General features: G+C 36.7%; 2 protein-coding genes across 2 annotated transcripts; both read left to right on the top strand.

Annotated features, from left to right (window-relative positions):
• The first annotated feature begins 479 nt into the window (after window positions 1-479).
• Tas2r140 (taste receptor, type 2, member 140) lies at window positions 480-1,418 on the top strand. Its single transcript, NM_021562.1, has one exon. The coding sequence runs from the start codon at window positions 480-482 to the stop codon at window positions 1,416-1,418; it is 939 nt and encodes a 312-aa protein (NP_067537.1).
• A 17,753-nt stretch (window positions 1,419-19,171) lies between these two features.
• Window positions 19,172-20,110, top strand: Tas2r103 (taste receptor, type 2, member 103). The gene has a single exon (NM_053211.1). It carries the CDS (start codon window positions 19,172-19,174, stop codon window positions 20,108-20,110), a length of 939 nt encoding a protein of 312 aa, NP_444441.1.
• The last annotated feature ends 1,265 nt before the right edge of the window (window positions 20,111-21,375 follow it).

Genomic DNA, 21,375 nt, shown 5'->3' with positions numbered 1-21,375 from the left:
ATAAGGTCACCTAACAGAATTATTTATTTATTTAATTTAATGGCATGCTTATTCTATCTGACAGCTTGATTTTATAGTCTGCTATACCTGTTAGTTTTAAAATGTACTTTTCCTGGTACATTTTAGCTATATTTTAATAAGTAGACATATAAAACACTGAAAATTGGAGTATCTTTGTTTTGCTGATACATGTGAAAAATTAATATTTCCTATAGAATCATCTACATAGAACTTCTGGCTGTTGTGTGTGCAAGATACTTAGTAGCTAAAACCTAGACAAAATTATTCTGGGCTTTCTTGGACAAAAATGGGGTTTTTTGTTTGTGAAGAAAATTATAAACCAAGTTATTAGTGAATTTTGATGATTGATTCATATGATTGGTGAAAATTCATAATAATTATGTTTTGAAATTCAAGAATCACATAAACATAGCCTTTTAGAAGATTACATTAAGGACTTGGAGCATCTCCTGGTGATAATGAATGCTACTGTGAAGTGTACATTATTAATCATCTTAGGTGTAGAAATCATTATAGGGTGTTTAGGAAATGGATTCATAGCTGTGGTGAACATTATGGACTGGGCCAAGAGAAGAAAGATCTCCTTAGTGGATCAGATATTCACTGCTCTGGCCATCTCCAGACTTGCTTTTGTGTGGTCACTACTCACAGTTTTATTCACATCTGAGCTGTACTCAGCATTAATGACAACAAGAAAAGTGTTGATAATATTTAATAATTCCTGGACAGTGATCAATCATTTCAATATTTGGCTTGCTACATGTCTCAGCATCTTTTATTTTCTCATGATAGCTAATTTTTCAAATTCTATTTTTCTTTCCCTAAGGTGGAGGGTAAAAACTGTGGTTTCAGTAACACTATTGATGTCACTTCTCCTCTTGTTTGTAAACGTTTTAGTCATAAACACATTTATTGTTATCTCAGTTGATGTATATAAAGTAAATACGTCCTACAGTTCTCATTCAGATAACAATATACATATTTCTAGGATTTTTTTATTTACCAACACTATATTCACATTCATACCCTTCAGTGTGACGCTGACAATTTTTCTCCTGCTCATCTTCTCACTATGGACTCATCTGAAGAACATGCAACACAATGCCAAAGACTCCAGAGACCCCAGCACCACAGCCCATATTAAGGCCCTGCAAATGATGGTCACCTTTCTCTTATTATACACCATTTTCTTTCTGGCACTTGTCATGCAATCTTCAAAAATGAAGTTTCTTTCGAGCACTGTGTTCAATTATTTTTTTGAGGTTATATCACTTGCTTTTCCTTCGGGCCACTCTTGTGTCCTAATTCTGGGAAATTCTAAGCTCAGACAGACTTTTATATCCACAGTATGGTGGCTGAAGTCCAGTTTTAATGCTGCAGAACTCCCAGGTCCTTAGACCAGTTAGTGTATTGACTTCCATAGTCTACAAGGGGACTTGTTCTTAAGAGAGACTGTATATTTACATTTGTACTTTCAGTTTATTGTTTAGTTATAACTTTGTGAATTTTACAAAATTCTTTGGGAATCAAGTACTGTACAAAATATTAAGGGATAGATATTGCTGTACATATAATGATGTCAGCATGAACCATACAAATAGAAGAAGTTGTATTATGGATATAATGTGATTTTCTACTATAAAATAGGCTTTTGAAGATTTTAATATCATTAATGAATCCTAAGGACTATGTTTATATATATATATATATACATATATATACATATATATGTATATATATGTATATATATATGTGTGTGTGTGTTTGTGTGTGTGTGTGTGTGTGTGTGTGTATGATGTTAATGTTATAAAGGGCAAAAACAATGAACTATATCTAAGTAATTATATTGACATAGTTTAGAACATAATGATATATAATTAGACATGAAATATCCTTTTATTGTTTCAAATTTATAATCCATTTGGGAACTTTTAATAAAAAATTTGAGTTTATTCCAATTTTCATATCCATTTTACTCATTTTAGAAATTAAGAGTCTTTCAAACTTATTTATCATTGGAAAACATGTACTTTTTTCTATGAAGTATTAACCTGTTTAATACAATTCATTTTAGTTTTTTTTGTGCACAAATGCAAAATGGTGCTAATGACATTAGAACTCTCTATTTTTTTTTAATTTTAAATCTATTTTTGAGCTTTCTCCCCTTACTTATCTTTCCTTTCTCCAACCTCCTCCATTTCATTGCTTGCCTATATTCTGGTCCCCCTTAATTTCATGGCCTCTTCTTCTCTAATTATATAAATATATGTGTACATGTATATAGCTTTTATATATTTCAAAATTACAAGCAAAAATATAAATAAACCTAAAACTTTCTTATTTTATTTGGTCTTGCTTGTGTGTATTATTTCAAGATTGACTACTTGTTGCTAATTGCTAATGTGGTAGCTTAGTTACTGGTAATGTGTGGGATAGGATCATCTCTGAGGAAGACTAGATCTCCTTCTCTTTGTTACTGTTAGCTGCCTGTAATCATGTATTTAGCCTCAGTAAATTAATTATTTCATCACACTAGACATGGATCGAGTCATTTCTTCTTCGTTTTCCTGAAATAATTAGTTGCTTGGTCACATTTCCCAAGAAAAGTTAAAGAATTTTGTACATTGTAAGAAAATTGGGACCAATAGAACCATAGTCACATTTAGAAAGTATGAATAGTGTTGTAAAAAAATATTTGTAGGTAATCAATTTGAGCTTCAGAAGAAATTTGAAAAAATATTATATAAATGACTGATACTCTCAAGTGCTGAAGAATGTTACTATAACATTAGTGCAACTAAAATTTTGCCCCTGTGCCCATTATTTTCGAGACTTCTTTAGTATTAACAAATATGAGACACTATGTAATTTACTCTAGAGAGGAGAAAGTCATGCACATCTGTGTACTGCAACAATCATCACCATGAACATTGTATGGGGGTTCTTAAGTCTCTTAAGGATTCTTCTGTTCTTAAGCAACATTCTCTTCTAGAATGCCTTTGGTCTTATAATTTTTCTGAAAGATTATACTTGTTACTTAAATATTCCAATTAGGTCAAATATCAATAACTATCAATACCTGATTTTTAATTAGCACAGTGTTTGGGAAATATGAATGATACAGCACAAAGTGTGATATGAAAGTGTAAAATATGCAATAGTTCTTAACGAATGAGACTTAAAATATTTGATTAATTCCAAACGTGACTATAATATAATTGAAAACCATTTACTGTATTCATAGCCACATACCAAGTTCTGAGAGATGCAATTCTTCTGCTCAGTGATGACATTATATATTGAGGAGTATATGAAAGTATAAAATAAAGCAATGACAATCTGTGTTCACTTTCTATCCCATCTCATTAAGGGAGCTCAAATATAGTTGCTAGTAATATGGAAAGATATATGATATTTATGTTTTGTAATCAATTTTTTACTCAACTGTCTGCCAAGGGTGGTGGTTGTTGTTGTTTTTGTTGTTGTTGATCTTCTTCTTCTTCTTCTTCTTCTTCTTCTTCTTCTTCTTCTTCTTCTTCTTCTTCTTCTCCTTCTCCTTCTCCTTCTCCTTCTCCTTCTCCTTCTCCTTCTCCTTCTCCTTCTCCTTCTCCTTCTCCTTCTCCTTCTCCTTCTCCTTCTCCTTCTCCTTCTCCTTCTCCTTCTCCTTCTCCTCCTCCTCCTCCTCCTCCTCCTCCTCCTCCTTCTCCTTTCTTCTTCTTCTTCTTCTTCTTCTTCTTCTTCTTCTTCTTCTTCTTCTTCTTCTTCTTCTTCTTCTTCTTCTTCTTCTTCTTCTTCTTCTTCTTCCTCTTTATTAATTTTATGTTTTTACAGTCCAGTCATTAGCCACCTCCTATTCTGCCCTCCAACAGTTCCTCATCCCAGTCCTCATTCCCTGTCTCTAAGAGTATGTCCCTTACCATCCAATCAATCACCCTCACACCACTAGGCCTCCCCACACCCTGAGGACTCAAGTCTTTCCAGGATTAGATGCATCAATCATCTCTCACTGAGGTCAGACCAGGCAGTCCTCTGCTGAATATGTGTCCAGAGCCTCAAACCAGCTAGTGTATGCTGCCTGGTTGTTGATAAGGTGTCTCGGAGATCTCAGGAGTCTGGTTGATTAAAACTGCTGGTCTTTCTATGGGGTCGCCCTCCTCCTCAGCTTCTTCCAACCTTTCACTAATTCAACCACAGGGGTCCCTGCCATCAGTCCATTGGTGGGTAAAAGTAGCTGCATCTGTCTCAGTCAGATGCTTGTTGGGCCACTCTGAGGACAGCAATCCCAGGCTTCTGACTGTAAGCACAATGTAGCATCAGTAATAGTTTCAGGCCTTGGAGTCTCCCATTGAGACTGTTCCCAAGTCAGTCTAGTCACTGGACTTCCTCTCCCTCAGTCTGTTCTCCGTTTTTGTCCCTGCAGTTCTTTTAGACAGGAACAGTTCTAGGTCAGAGTTTTTTAACTGTATGATGGCATCCTGATCCCTCTACTTGATGCCCTGTTTTTCTACTGTAGGTGGTCTCTACAAGTTCCATCTCCCCACTGTTAGATATTTCAACTAAGGCTTCATACTTTCAGTTCTGAGAGTTTCTCACCTCCCAGATCTCCCCATTCTAGAAGGTCTCCCCACCTCCCACCTCCCAAGACTGCATATTTTCATTCATTTCTGCTGGCTCCAATAGCTTCTCTCTTAATCCCTTCCCACCCCCAATACCTGATTATGTTCCTCCTTTCCCCTCCATCTCCCCTCTCCCACCCAGGTTTCTACCTCCCTCTTCCTCCCGGTATTTGCTGCTTCTCCCTCTGAAGTGGAATTGAAGCATCCTCCTTCAGTTTGTAAATCTTCTGGAGTTCTGTGGTTTATATCCTAGGTATTCTACACAGTTTTAAAAGCTAATATACATTTATTAGTAAGTATGTACCATGCATGAACTTTTGAGTCAGAGTTACCTCACTCAGAATGATATTTTCTAGTTCTTCCCATTTGCCTGTAAAACTCATGGTTTCCTTTTTCTTAATAGCTAAATATTATTCCATTGTGTAAATGAATAACATTTTCTGTATCCATTCTTCTACTGTGGGACATCTGGTTTGTTTTCAGCTTCTGACTATCACAAATAAGGCCACTATGAATATAGTGGAGCATGTGCCCCAGTGGTATGGTAGGGCATCTTTTGGGTATATCCTCAAGAGTGGTATAGCTAGGCCTTCAGGTAGATCTATTTTCAATTTTCAGAGGAATCTCTAGATTGATTTCCAGAGTGGTTGTACCAGTTTGCAATCTCATCAGCAATGGAGGAGTATTCCTCTTCCTGAACATTCTCAACAACGTGTGCTGTCACCTGAGTTTCTGATCTTAGCCATTCTGATTGGTGTAAGGTGGAATCTCAAGGTCATTTTGATTTGCATTTCCCTGATGACTAAAGACTTTGAACATTTCTTTAAGTGCTTCACATCCATTCCAAATTCCTACATTGTGAATTCTCTGTTTAGTTCTATATAACATTTCTTGATTGGGTTTTTCCATTTTTTGGATGTAAGCATCTTGTATTCTTAAAATATTTTAGTTATTAACCCTCTATAAGATGTAGGTTCAGTGAAGATTTTTTTTTCCTCCAATCTGTAGGTTGTCAATTTTTCCTATTGGCTATGTCCTTTGCCTTTCAGAAGTTTTTTCAGTTTCATAAGGTCCCATTTATCAATTTTTGATCTTAAGACCTGAGCTATTGGAGTTATGTGTAGGAAATTTCCCCCAGTGCCAATGAGTTCAAGGCTCTTTCCCATTTTCTCTTCTAATAGTTTCGGCGTATCTGGTTTTATGTTGGGATCCTTGATCCATTTGGACTTGAGCTTTGACAAATATGGGTCTATTTTCATTTTCTACATACTGATTGCCAGTTGGACCAGAACCATTTATTGAAGATGCTTTCTTTTTCATTGTATATTTTTGGCTTCTTTGTCAAAAATCGAGTGTCTATAAGTGTGTGGTTTTATTTCTGGGTCTTATGTTCTATTCCATTGACCAACTTGTTTGTCCCTGTACCAATCCCTTGCAGTTTTTATCACGATTGTCCTGTAGTAGAACTTAAGGTCAGTCTAAATCTGTAGATGTGGCTGTCCTTGAACTTATATATTGCCCATAACATTATTTCTTCATTTTTCAGTCTTCAAAACCTCTTCAAGGTCTACTACTTGCTCATAGTAGGACTCAATAAATTGTTGTCTCTCACTACAATCCTAACTCTGTCCCAGACAGATTCATCTGTAAGTCTGTAGAGCCTGTGTACTGCATACAGTTTTTGTCAGCAGTACTAAAAAAGACTCATTTCAAGGATACTCTCTCCTGCTCTGAGTCTTTGTACACAGGGCACGATTCACTTTTTCTGACACTTCTTTCCCTTAAAATGTAAATATAACAGAGAACACAGGCTATATTGAACAAATATATCATCTGTTTATCTATACATCGATTTAATCTACCATCTTTCTATCTGCTGTCATCTATGTGTTTTATCTATCATCTATGATCTGTCTAGTTTTAATAAATTAATTCAAAATCATTTTTCAGAAGGGACTTGTGACCCTGATCAGGCCGGGTTTTCTGTTTCCCTAATTAATGCAGTCTCAGGTCCTGCACACTTGGATTAGAGCAGAATCTGTGTTCCACTCACCAGAGGTCTTAAGATCCTGTGGAGGGTCCTGTGGGTACTTGCGGGTGTCAGCAGACTCTGCGCCCAAGGTACCCCGGTGCTGGCGTCAAAAAAAAAGGTAGGCCAAAAAGTGGGAGTGGGTGGGTAGGGGAGTGGGGGGAGTGTATGGGGGACTTTTGGGATAGCATTGGAAATGTAAATGAGGAAAATACCTAATAAAAATATTAAAAAATCTATTTTTCATCAATTTCATCACCCTCTACTAATTTACCTATCTCTATTGTATTAGCCAATACTGATTTACTCCTTAAATTATAAATTTTATATACTAGTACAATTTTATATGTGGTTCATTGTATTGAGCAGTCCTTTACTGTAGTTCTGGCAGCCATAATATTGTAGTCACTGGTCCTCTCACAGTTCAGGTTCTTCACAAAAAAAGAGTCCCTTGCTAATAAATATTATGGTATGGAAAGAAAAACAGCATGTACTCTATTTCAATGAGGAACAATTTTTTTTCCCAAAAAGGAAACACAGTAGCTTGTTATTTGTGTTATCCTCATTCAGGGGCCCAGATTATTAAGATATAAAAATAGCTTCACTCTTATTTCTAGCCAATGTGATGTCAAAGTAATTTTTCTTCTGACTCTTAAAATCATTTTGCTCCTTCTTCCATGTTTGTTGACAGATACAGTCAGTGGATTTCTAGATTAATAACCTACAGCTATGTTGTCTTGAATTGTGTCTTATTCTTAGCTTTGGATTGGATTGTGTGTATGTGTGTGTGTGTGCGCATTCGTGTGCATGTGTGGGTGCTCATATATACATATTGTTTGTATATAATATAATACAATATACAATAATTACCAGCAGCAGGCAACTGTAGAAAAGAAGAAATGCCCATGACAATAGAAACCAGGGAAACCTTAGTAAGAACAAAAGCTCACGAAGTACCTCCTCTAAACTCTTCTGCATGCATCCGATGTACTTGTTTGCTATTGATTTTCAAGAAAAAATAATGCCATCTCCCTAGGATAGAGGCTTATCCATCTCTTCAATTATTTCCCACAATCCCAATACATTAGTTTTTTTTTTAATAACAGCATTTGAGTTTTATCATTGTTATGATAAATACATTTGTGACACTTTGCAGTGTGGTGTAATTTTGTTCATGTTAAACATTGTCAAACATAACCCTATGAAGCACACGTCTAAAGTATATCCGAAGTGGTTTAAGAATTATGTGTTCCATTATGTGTCTTATCCCCTTATTTGTAAAAACAGAACCACTTATGTGTATGTATAAATGACACATACTCATATATTTGCTTCTGTGAATTACTGATTTCTCCTCTAGGAGTGGCATTCCCTACATTTTCTAGTTTTAAAAATTAGATACGGTGAACAGATGGAGAACTTTCCTGGTTCTTTTGCTTGAATTTTGAGGACTTCAATAGCAATCTTTTCTTGTAATAATCACATTAAATGGTTGTCTGGATTTTATATTTGTATAGGTTGAGGATTAACTTATTATACTTGGGGATGATATGTAAAATGAAATTCAGTAACAATGGTAGAAATAAACTATGAATTAAAAATAGAATCATTTTAAAAACTGCATGGTACTGGTATAGAGACAGACAAGTAGACCAATGGAATAGAATTGAAGACCCAGAAATGAACCCACACACCTATGGTCACTTGATCTTCGACAAGGGAGCTAAAACCATCCAGTGGAAGAAAGACAGCATTTTCAACAATTGGTGCTGGCACAACTGGTTGCTATCATGTAGAAGAATGCAAATCGATCCATACTTATCTCCTTGTACTAAGGTCAAATCTAAGTGGATCAAGGAACTTTACATAAAACCAGAGACACTGAAATTTATAGAGGAGAAAGTGGGGAAAAGCCTTGAAGATATGGGAACAGGGGAAAAATTCCTGAACAGAACAGCAATGGCTTGTGCTGTAAGATCGAGAATTGACAAATGGAACCTAATGAAACTCCAAAGTTTCTGCAAGGCAAAAGACACCGTCAATAAGACAAAAAGACCACCAACAGATTGGGAAAGGATCTTTACCTATCCTAAATCAGATAGGGGACTAATATCCAACATATATAAAGAACTCAAGAAGGTGGACTTCAGAAAATCAAATAACCCCATTAAAAAATACCTCTCCTGGGCTCAGAACTGAACAAAGAATTCTCACCTGAGGATTACCGAATGGCAGAGAAGCACCTGAAAAAATGTTCAACATCCTTAATCATCAGGGAAATGCAAATCAAAACAACCCTGAGATTCCACCTCACAACAGTCAGAATGGCTAAGATCAAAAATTCAGGTGACAGCAGATGCTGGCTAGGATGTGGAGAAAGAGAAACACTCCTCCATTGTTGGTGGGATTGCAGGCTTGTACAACCACTCTGGAAATCAGTCTGGCGGTTCCTCAGAAAATTGGACATAGTACTACCGGAGGATCCAGCAATACCTCTCCTGGGCATATATCCAGAAGATGCCCCAACTGGAAGGAGGACACATGCTCCACTATGTTCATAGCAGCCTTATTTATAATAGTCAGAAGCTGGAAAGAACCCAGATGCCCCTCAACAGAGGAATGGATACAGAAAATGTGGTACATCTACACAATGGAGTACTACTCAGCTATTAAAAAGAATGAATTTATGAAATTCCTAGGCAAATGGATGGACCTGGAGGGCATCATACTGAGTGAGGTAACTCATTCACAAAGGAACTCACACAATATGTACTCACTGATAAGTGGATATTAGCCCCAAACCTAGGATACCCAAGATATAAGATACAATTTCCTAAACACATTTAACTCAAGAAGAATGAAGACTGAAGTGTGGACACTATGCCCCTCCTTAGAATTGGGAACAAAACACCCATGGAAGGAATTACAAAGACAAAGTTTGGAGCTGAGATGAAAGGATGGACCATGTAGAGACTGCCATATCCAGGGATCCACCCCATAATCAGCATCCAAACGCTGACACCATTGCATATACTAGCAAGATTTTATCGAAAGGACCCAGATGTAGCTGTCTCTTGTGAGACTATGCCGGGGCCTAGCAAACACAGAAGTGGATGCTCACAGTCAGCTATTGGATGGATCACAGGGCTCCCAATGGAGGAGCTAGAGAATGTACCCAAGGAGCTAAAGGGATCTGCAACCCTATAGGTGGAACAACATTATGAACTAACCAGTACCCCGGAGCTCTTGACTCTAGCTGCATATGTATCAAAAGATGGCCTAGTCGGCTATCACTGGAAAGAGAGGCCCATTGGACATGCAAACTTTATATGCCCCAGTACAGGGGAACGCCAGGGCCAAAAAGGAGGAGTGGGTGGGTAGGGGAGTGGGGGTGGGTGGGTATGGGGGACTTCTGGTATAGCATTGGAAATGTAAATGAGCTAAATACCTAATAAAAAATGGAAAAAAAATATTAAAAAAATAGAATCATTTATGCTTTCTTATATTTTTATGGGTTGAAAAGATAATTATGGAAATGAATTATATGCATGAAGTAATTTTAAATGAGCAAAACCGGAAAGCTGATTTTTGGGAGGAATAATTTCATTTGTCAGACACTTGGTACTAAAAATTTGGGAAACAATGGGTTATACAAATAAAAAATAATCTGGCCTTTTATTTTGAGTTAGGTAACAGTATAGAATTATTTATTTACCTAATTTTTCAAAAATGTTTTTTAATTATAACATGTAAAAATCACTCCCATTAATATTTGTGAAACACCTGAAATTTGAAAGTTAATTTTTTATTGAGTCTTCAGAAATATCTATAATTTGAAAAAGTTTTATCATACTTGATTGGTTTTATTTGGTATGAAAAGAATAAAGTTTCTTTTTTAGATAATTTATGTGTTTGTATTCTTTTTTCTGAAGAAAGCACAAATATTTGGGAAGTGCTAGATACAACAATTGTTAAACTTTTTTCACACAAAAAGCAATCCTATAATTTGTCTTAAGAATTTTGACAGATTTTCTTAATTCTGCTTATCTAAGATAATGAAAATAGTTTGCATATGTTACAATTACTATAATTTAAGGAAGATATTTTTTATTATAGCATGTCTGATATAACAACTTATTAAAAACAGAATTGGTCACAGTTTTGCATGTTTTGATTTTTCCATTGGGATGTCATTAGGTTTTAAATTTTACTAGCTGGCATGTAAACTTGATAAATTCAAATTAGACAGAGAATTGATAAGGCAAATTATGCAAAGCAGTGCCATATCCAGGGACCCATCTCATAATCAGCCTCCAAACGCTGACACCATTGCATACACTTGCAAGATTTTGCTGATGGGACCCTGATATAGCTGTCTCTAGTGAGACTACACCAGGGCCTAGCAAACACATAAGTGGATGCTCAAAGTCAGCTATTGGATGGATCACAGGGCCCCCAATGGAGGAGCTAGAGGAAATACCCAAGGAGCTAAAGGTATCTGCAACCCTATAGGTGGAACAACATTATGAACTAACCAGTACCCCGGAGCTCTTGACTCTAGCTGCATATGTATCAAAAGATGGCCTAGTCGGCCATCACTGGAAAGAGAGGCCCATTGGACACACAAACTCTATATGCCCCAGTACAGGGGAACGCCAGGGCCAAAAAGTGGGACTGGGTGGGTAGGGGAGTGGGGGGAGGGTATGGGGGACTTTTGGGATAGCATTGGAAATGTAAATGAGGAAAATACCTAATTTTAAAAAAAGAAAGAAAACATCTACTGGATACATTTTTGCTAGGGGATTATAAATCTCACAAAGTTATGTTTACCTTGTGACTCTCCTTGTGATCATTCTAGTTTCCATATAAATTGCAGACTATAGTTTAGGAAATTTTGCCAATGTCTCCATGTAATCTCTAATCTATCAGACCTGATCTTTACAGAAATTATATACCACATCATGATGACTTTTTTCTTTTTTTTATTAGGTAATTTTCTTCATTTACATTTCCAATGCTATCCCAAAATTCCCCCCATAACTTCCCCCCACTCCATCCCTCTCACTTCTTGGCCCTGGCATTCCCCTGTACTGAGGCATATAAAGTTTGCAAGACCAATGGGCCTCTCTTTCCAATGATGGCGGACTAGGCCATCTTATGATACATATGCAGCTAGAAACACGAGCTCTGGGGGCAAGGGGGTGGGTACTGGTTAGTTCATGTTGTATGATGACTTTTTTTATTCTCATCTTGTATATTACTTCCTTATCCCCATTTCCCCTCTCCCACTTACTCCAGTATCCTCCTCCAACCTCCTATTTTCCCCAGATCCACATTAAATCTACCTGCCCTCAGAAAAGAGCAGTTTTTCAAGGAACATCAATCCAGTAAAACATAACAACTTACAATAAGACCAGGCACATAACATCACATCAAGGCTGTAGAAGGCAACCAAATGGGAAGAAAAACATTTCACAAGTAGGGAAAAGAGCCAAAGACTGTACCTGCTCCTGTGATTACTTGCTATTTTGACTGTCTTCTGAATTGCCTTGCTTTGAGGAATTTAAGATCCTAGTACTTAACTATACTTCATCCAGGTAAATATAATGATGAGTGAAAAGGAATGTTCTTACTGCTTATGCAGAAAATAATTTTATAATACCTGGTGTGATACTAACCTTATTGGTTTATGATAGTCAAATTCTTTATTCTCATATTTTTTTCACCTAAAGGCTTAATATAAGTGTCTTCCCTATTGATAATTTTGGGGAATTTGTATTTTTCTTCATATTTTTTGTAGTTGTTGTGTGTGTTACATATGTTCAAGTATATGCCTTTGCTTGTACTAGATGCAGACAGACTTTGGCTCTTCACACTGTTTTTGTTTGTTTGTTTGTTTGTTTGTTTTGTTTTTGGTTTTTTGGTTTTTTTTATGGCGTTTCTTCTCTAGAATTCAAATTAATTGACTTCCTAAGATGGTAGGCCAAGAGAACCCAGGAGTTGACTGTTTCTACCTGCCAGAGCAGGGATGTATTGATGTACTATTGTACCTGCCCCTAACATAGATGTGAAAGATGCAAACTCAATTCCCTACTCTTAAAGAGCAATCATTTTGCCACAGGTCCATCCTCCAATTCTGACTTTGGTGTTTTCTAATCTTTTCATGGTAAGCATGTATAAAACAATAAAGCTAACTGAAAATGGGGGGGGGGGGTATGACATGGAAGAGCTAAATGATGGGCACTGTAAACCTGTCAAATAAAACTTCATTGCATCCTGATCTGTTTCTCACTGTTAACTTATTCCAAGTGCAAATACCTCAATAAGATGAGACACCCTAGCAAATGTCTCCTGTTCTCAGTACTGTCATTCACAGACATCCTTATGAATTGTAATCTCTTTTCTTGCTGTTTGTCAGATGGTTACTTGTGAAATCATCTCAGTTCAGAGCTGTGATTTTTCCCAAAGGAAACGGCCTACTTTTGTTTTCAGAGTATTGATACTTTCCATTTCAAGCTGTTTATTGTTGTAATTTAGAAAAGAAGCTGGGATATCCTTGTTTGTTTTCTCAGTGGCTGGCAAGATCTCTCACTGAAAATAGAAACTTTCAAGAGAGTTCATAGGCCAATATCAGCATCATCCAGACATGGCATGCCTCCCCCGATTCTGCCCCAGATACCAAATCAGATCCAGACTGGAGAGATGGCTCAGCATTTAAGGAGCTCTGGCTTCTTTTTCCAAGGACTCATATTAATTCCTAGCATCCAGATCCTGGCTCACAACCATCTTTAACTCCAGTTAAAAGATATCTGAAGAATTTTCTGACCTATGCGCATATAGCTAGCACACAGTGCACAGGTGTCTATGCAGGCAAAACACTGCATTCCACAAATATAAAAGAATAAACTATGATTAGAAGGTCTTGAAAATTAAGTCACACTTGTTCTCAGCTCTAATATATTATGCTATCAACCATTTTTCCCCAAAACGATTTGAATATGAGTGATTTCTAAACCTTTAATTTTGTACAAATGTATTAACTAAAAGTATTGAATTATTAATTGTAGGTCTGTTTACCAGATCCTGTGGGTAGAAATCTAAGGCCCAGTGGGAGCTTTCAATCACGGGGAGAGAGCATCAGCAGGGTGAGGGAGGCCTGACTGCTCTGGAGCAGAGCAGCTTCCAGCTTTGGGAGAGTGTTCTCTTCCCCAAGAAATGTCATAGCCCTCAGAGAACAGATACTCTCAGACAATGAAGTAATGCACACACACCTTTATTCTTTCTGACCAAATTTTATATGCATTTATGTGGTGACTTGTTTTCTGACAGCAGATTTTTTCTATTGACTTAGTCTAAGATGTTAGGGATGCCTCATCTGCATGTGGAGGGGCTTTGGGGCACTGCCACTATGTAACTGTTGTAACTGTTGAACTTGATCCTCTTCACTGGGGGCTATGGTCCCTAACAGGAACTTGGTCAGGTGAAGCTCCTACCATCTTCCCAGAGTTCCAGATAGGGCTTCTGACCACTCCACCTTACCAAGTTTCTTGTCACATTCCACTGCCTCACATTAAATGTATATGAAGGTTTGTGAATAGCAGCATTGTCCATTGGAAACAATTATTATAAAAATTAACATACATTTTTCCAACACAAGCAATCCATCACATAATATATGGTAGATATTTCAGAATCATAAAGTCAAATATACTTCATATTCATAATGTATATTGTCCTCCTTCTCATGTTTTATGATTGTGCTTTATGACATATATCTGTGCTAGCTTATCTGAACAAAATATTGCTGTTTAGTCAAATTTAAATTCTGTTAATTTATATGTTGAATCCAATTATTTTGGATGGCAACAACAATCAGTAGTACTCCAAATAGTTAAGATGAATGTTTGAGATAGATTTTATGTTCTCATGCATTCTCTTTTCATGTTTAATACAAACAAACAGAGAGTCTCAAAAATATGCACACTATAATATTGAATAGTAATATGGTCTGGTAAAATTAATTTGTTGCATTACTATTATAAAGATAATTGAAAAACGATAGACAATTTATTGCATGAAAGGTTTGGATATTATTCTTGTCTCTAATGGGGATGAAGAAGGATGGGGCATAATTGAGTCTTCAGTATTGTATTGTTATTAGATTCCATGTCTAACAACAAAAGTCATATTTATCAGTTTCTTGTATTAAAGTTGATTTTAAAAAAACGGGTATTTTATTTATTTCAATTTCAAATGTTGTCCTTCTTCCCAGTTTCCTCTCCACAACCCCCCTATCCCATCCTCCCTCACCCCTGCTTCTATGAGGGTGCTCCCCTCCACACCCACTCTTGTCTCACTGTCCTAGCATTCCCCTATGCTGGGGCATTGAGCCTTCACAGGACCAAGGGCCTCCCCTGCCATTGATGCCAGACAGGGCCAGCCTCTGTTACATATGCAGCTAGAGCCATGGGTCCCTCCATATGTACTCTTTGGTTGGTGGTTTAGTCCCTGAGAGCTCAGGGGTGGGAGGTGTCTGGTTGGTTGATATTATTGTTCTTCCTATGGAGTTGCAAACCCTTTCAGCTCCTTCAGTCCTTCCCCTAACTCCGCCACTGGGGACTCCATGCTCAGTCTGATGGTTGGCTGCGAGCATCCGCATCTGAATTTGTCAAGATCTAGCAGAGCATCTCAGGAGAAAGCTATACCAGGTATGTCAGTAAGAACTTCTTGGCATCAGCAATAGTGTCTGGGTTTGGTGCCTGAAGATGGGATGGGTCCATAACTTGAGAACTGCCTTTAAAATGTAAGCTTTCTTCAAAATAATCTTTTGGAACTTAAATTATGACAATTCTTTCGCATCTTTCATTTCTGAATTTCTTCCAAATGATACTGAAGTAGTTATGATAGTCATTTCATACACTTAAGAAAAATCTCTATATGAAATCATTACACATACTTGAAAAAATCTTTCTGGCATCTGTAAAACTTCCTTGGTAGTTGAAGGAAGTTTTTAAAATACCTATTGTTAATGTTCATGTATGCTTCTTCTATTCCTAATTCTTCAAGATTTTCATTAGGAGGGGATGATAAATGTCCTTTCTGTATCTACTGATATGATATAATGATATTTTTATATTTATTTATGTATTGTACTATATTTAACCATTTCTATGTTGGACCAACTTCATATCTTAAGGATGAAACTAATTTGGTCATGTTATACAATTTTGTGAATGTGTTTTGGTTTTGTTGTTGGTGTTGTTTATTTTTTTTATTTTTTAGACAGCAATTAATGTATGCCACACTGACCTCTCATATGAAAAGGAGCCATAACTGATTTTAAATTCATATCTTTTATTCTATACTGTCTCCTGATATGATTTTGAACATGGCTTAGATGGAATTTACTGACAAGTTTAAACCTGTGTTCATTGAAGTAATTAGTTTTTACTGTTCTTTTTTTTTTTTTTTTTTTTTTTTTTTTTTGTATGAGTTTCTGATCATGGTATTATACTAACCCTAGCTGAAAGGGTTTTGTAGTGTGGTCTTTCTTCCTTTCTTTTCTGAAGTGTTGGGACAGTGCATTAAAATTTTGCCATAATTCTTCAGTAATTTGATCTGATAAAGACACTATTTGTGAAAGTTGTAATAATTCAATCTTCAGACTTATTTTTGTCATACCTGTAATTAAATAGTATTTAATACCTTGATTTTATTTTAATGAGTTATATACTTTTATGATGTGATAGGCTTCCCTAATATTTTCTGATTTGTAGAATGTAAACTATTTTTAGTTAGTTAGTTTGTTTATTTATTTATTTATTTAACTTTTTTACACTCCAGATTTTGTTCCTACCCCTACTCCCAAGTTCACCCTCTGACTGTTCCACATCCCCTACATCCTCCCCACCCCCTGTCTCCATGAGGATGATCCTACCTCACCCCCACTCTACCTGACCTTCCTGGGGCCTCCAGTCTCATGAGGGCTAGGTGCATCATCTCTGATTGAACACAGACCTGGCAGTTCTCTGCTGTGTATGTGTTGGGGGCCTCATATCAGCTGGTATATGCTGCCTGTTTGCTGGTCCAGTGTTTGAGAGATCTCGGGGGATCCAGATTAATTGTGACTGCTGGTCCTCCTACAGGGTCACCCTTCTCCTCAGCTTCTTTCAGCATTTCCTTAATTCAACCCCAGGGCTCAGCATCTTCTGGCCATTGCTTGTGAGCAAATATCTGCATCTGACTCTTTCAGTGGCTTGCTGAGTTTTTCAGAGGGCAGTCATGACAGATTTTGTGAGGGCTCCAGAATCTCAGTAATAGTGTCAGGCCTTGCTCCCTCCCATTGAGCTGAACCCCGCTTTGGGCCTGTTACTGGGCCTTCTTTTCCTCAAGCTCCTCTTTATTTCCAAACCTGAAGTTCCTTCATTCAGGAAAAATTAAGGGTGAGAATTTTAACTGTGGGATGGCAAACTCCTCCCTCAATTGACGCCTTGTGTTCCTGCTGGAGGTGTGCTCTATAAGCTTCTCTTTTTACTGTTGGGTCTTTCATCTTAGGTCCCTCGCTTTGAGTCTTGAGACTCAGGAGTCTGGTGCCTTCTAGCAGGTCTTGCCAACCTCCTACCTCCCTAGGTTGCCTGTTTCCATTCTTTCTGCTGGCCTTCAGGGCTTCTGTTCTTTTCCCTCAGCCAGTACTATATCAGGTTCCCTTCTTCCACACTCCTCTGCCCACACCCCTGTCCACTTTCCCTCCCAAGTCCCTCCCACCCTCCCTACTTCTAATTGCATTCTCCTCTTCATCATTTTTGTTATAAGGAAGAAGTCCTACAAATACAATAGCACCTTTTTTCCTTTACAGTGATGGTAAGATTATATCTCTATTATGTTTCATGCTTATAAATTTCCCTTAATTTGTTTCAGTAACTAGCCTAATTTACCTCCCTAGCATGTCTTGTGTGGTTTTTGTTCTTCCTTCCTTCCTTCCTTCCTTCCTTCCTTCCTTCCTTCCTTCCTTTCTTTCTTTCTTTCTTTCTTTCTTTCTTTCTTTCTTTCTTTCTTTCTTTCCGTCTTTCATCTATCTATCTATCTATCTATCTATCTATCTATCATCTATCTACCCTTTTTGAGACTAAGATTGTGGTAATGCAGGAGAAGCTCATCTTCTTTTGCCATATGCATAAGTTGTTGTTGTTGTTGTTGTTGTTGTTGTTAATAATGATAATGGTGATGATGTTATTATGTTTAGACAGTACCTTGTTGTGCAGCCCAGACTAGATTTGGACTTCATTTCCTATGTCAGCCTTTTCAGTGCAAGGCTAGATTTAGCCATATGCACCATCCCACCACATTCACTAAAACTTTGCTAAACATTTTCTTTTTTAGCTTTGATTCTTTTGTCATATTTTGAAGCAACCATTAGCATCTGAAGAAGGGCATGGTGGCTCGCCTTATTGTTCACATTGTCTAAGCAGTGTGTCATCGTCATCTACCTTGATATGTACAGTGAGGTTAGTGACACAGTTCTTGATTCAAAGTGGATGAAATAGATAATGTCTGAGCCTCCTTGGTGATGGTGGTGGAATCACCACCATCAAAGGGAGAAAGAATTGTGAATATCCTTTCAACAGAGGCAAAGTCTCTGATTCTTTGTCTGTTTTATAGCACTGTGGGAAATGCTTATGTTTCTTTTTCTCATAGATATAAATGTCACAAATTTATAAATATTTATATTACCACTCCTTCAACAGTAATTGTAAGTACTTTTACATAATGTCCCACTAGCTATCACAGCATCTAGCATGATGTAGTTGCACAGTGAACATTAAACTTAATTATTTGAACTGCGAATGAAGATTTGAATAGTAATAAATACATTTATGTATTTATTAATATATATTTATATTACATTCATAGGTGTGAATGATGACCTTTAGAATATGAAAACATTAGGATCTTCACAACTAGGTATTTGAGAAATAATGGTTTCTATTATTTAGTAGATAACTGACAATATGTAGGAAGAACTTTGAAAACATACACAAGACTTTGTATATACAGCATTTGGATGTACTTGATGAGCTTATTATTTTATATATGATTCCAAATTTTTGTTTCTTCTCTGTGAGATAGAATCTTTTAATATTAGTAATCCAGAAAAAGGTATCTATATTAAAATATGTAGATTGAGCAAAACAAACAAAATAATGAAAATAAGTATAACTTTAATAGCAGGGTGTGAATATTTAAATTTTCTTTCTGCAGCAACTACTGAGGGCTTCAGACTGCTGTATACAGGGCATGAAGCATCTGGATGAAGTTCAGCTGTGCTGCCTTTGACAACAATTTTTTGTGTATGTGTGGAGAACATAAACCATTTCATTAGTGAAATTTGGCTTTTGGGTGACATTGTCTATGATAGTTCTGAAAGTGATTATGTTAAGAATCAGACACAGCCGTCTAGAAGATTGTATTAACACATCTTTGGTAGTTCAGAAGAAATTAGATCATCATGGTGTTGACAATAAGGGCTATTTTATGGGTAACATTGATAACTATTATAAGTCTGGAGTTTATCATAGGAATTTTAGGAAATGTATTCATAGCTCTCGTGAACATCATAGACTGGGTTAAAAGAGGAAAGATCTCTGCAGTGGATAAGACCTATATGGCCCTGGCCATCTCCAGGACTGCTTTTTTATTGTCACTAATCACAGGGTTCTTGGTATCATTATTGGACCCAGCTTTATTGGGAATGAGAACGATGGTAAGGCTCCTTACTATTTCCTGGATGGTGACCAATCATTTCAGTGTCTGGTTTGCAACATGCCTCAGTATCTTTTATTTTCTCAAGATAGCTAATTTCTCAAATTCTATTTTCCTTGTTCTCAAATGGGAAGCTAAAAAAGTGGTATCAGTGACATTGGTGGTATCTGTGATAATCTTGATCATGAACATTATAGTCATAAACAAATTCACTGACAGACTTCAAGTAAACACACTCCAGAACTGTAGTACAAGTAACACTTTAAAAGATTATGGGCTCTTTTTATTCATTAGCACTGGGTTTACACTCACCCCATTCGCTGTGTCTTTGACAATGTTTCTTCTGCTCATCTTCTCCCTGTGGAGACATCTGAAGAATATGTGTCACAGTGCCACAGGCTCCAGAGATGTCAGCACAGTGGCCCACATAAAAGGCTTGCAAACTGTGGTAACCTTCCTGTTACTATATACTGCTTTTGTTATGTCACTTCTTTCAGAGTCTTTGAATATTAACATTCAACATACAAATCTTCTTTCTCATTTTTTACGGAGTATAGGAGTAGCTTTTCCCACAGGCCACTCCTGTGTACTGATTCTTGGAAACAGTAAGCTGAGGCAAGCCTCTCTTTCTGTGATATTGTGGCTGAGGTATAAGTACAAACATATAGAGAATTGGGGCCCCTAAATCATATCAGGGATCCTTTTCCACATTCTAGAAAAAAATCAGTTAATAAGAACAGGAATTTAGGAAGGAATCTGAAATTATGAATCTCATAGGCCATGAACCTTCAGACAAAGGATTCATTAGAGAGATAGAGAGAGAACATTGTTATCTGTAACTCGACAGGCAACACTGTAGATTATGAAAATAAATGTCAGTCTGTAATGGAAAGCAAAACATGCTATATTTTATTAATTTGTTTTTTGTTTTAAGGTTCGTGATAGGAGAGTAGGGAGTGTGGAAGGTGTTGTGGCATGAGGAATGGACCTAAGGCTAGCTGATATCATTGAACCAGAGATGAGAACAGAATTGTTCTAGTAGTCTGACTATAGTGGGTGCTCCAGTTGTCCATGGACTTTCCTGGATAAGAGGCCCCTGCAAGTACAATGAGACTAGTTCATGTATAATACAATAGTGGATAATTGTTGTGTATTAATGTCTTTTCTTGAATCTTGCTGTCTGGAAAAGCCACAGGAGTGAGAAGAACTATGGTGAATGAAAGATGGATGGAAAAGGGAAAACAAGACTGAAAGGGTGCAGGTTGATTTAATGACAATGGATGCTTATTTGTGTAAATTTATCCTTTGTAAACATGTTTCAGTCATGTGTAACTTTATGAAGTTTAGGCAATTCTATGTAGATGAATAAGTATCCAAACACAGTCGAGCCCTATAGAAAAGGAGAAATTATGGACATTGACAGAGAAGTAAAATATAGGTTTGGCCTATCTTTTATTGGGCATACAGATATTGTTATCCCATGTTTCAGGTAAAGATCAACTTAGAAAATTAAAAAAAAAAATCAGTGCCAAATAGCAAGTGTGTTTACCTACTGAATTATCGTCTTCCTCTTTAGGTAGTCAGGAAAACAGAACTAATGCAACAGTCTTGTCTTCTTTCCTCTGCAGTCCACCATGGAAGATATCCACCAGATACTGATAATAAATAAGATTTCGTAAAATATTTTCAGTTTATTCCAGATTCATACTTACATTATTTAGTTTGGGAAACAAGAATTATTTAAATGCAATATCATTAGGGTTATACTCTGTTTTTATATATACTTTTACCTATATGAACCATTTTATTTTATTTTTATTTTCAAGAATAACAAATGTTTCCCTTGTTTGCATCTTAATTGAATAACTCAGTGATGAATTTTTTATTTTGTTTTACTGTATATCAGTGGTTCTGAAGCTTTGTAATGCTGCTATCCTTTAGTAGAGTTCT

Source organism: Mus musculus, chromosome 6 (assembly GCF_000001635.26).
Source record: "Mus musculus strain C57BL/6J chromosome 6, GRCm38.p6 C57BL/6J".
NCBI lineage: Eukaryota > Metazoa > Chordata > Mammalia > Rodentia > Muridae > Mus > Mus musculus.
This window is presented reverse-complemented; position numbering and strand designations above follow the sequence as displayed.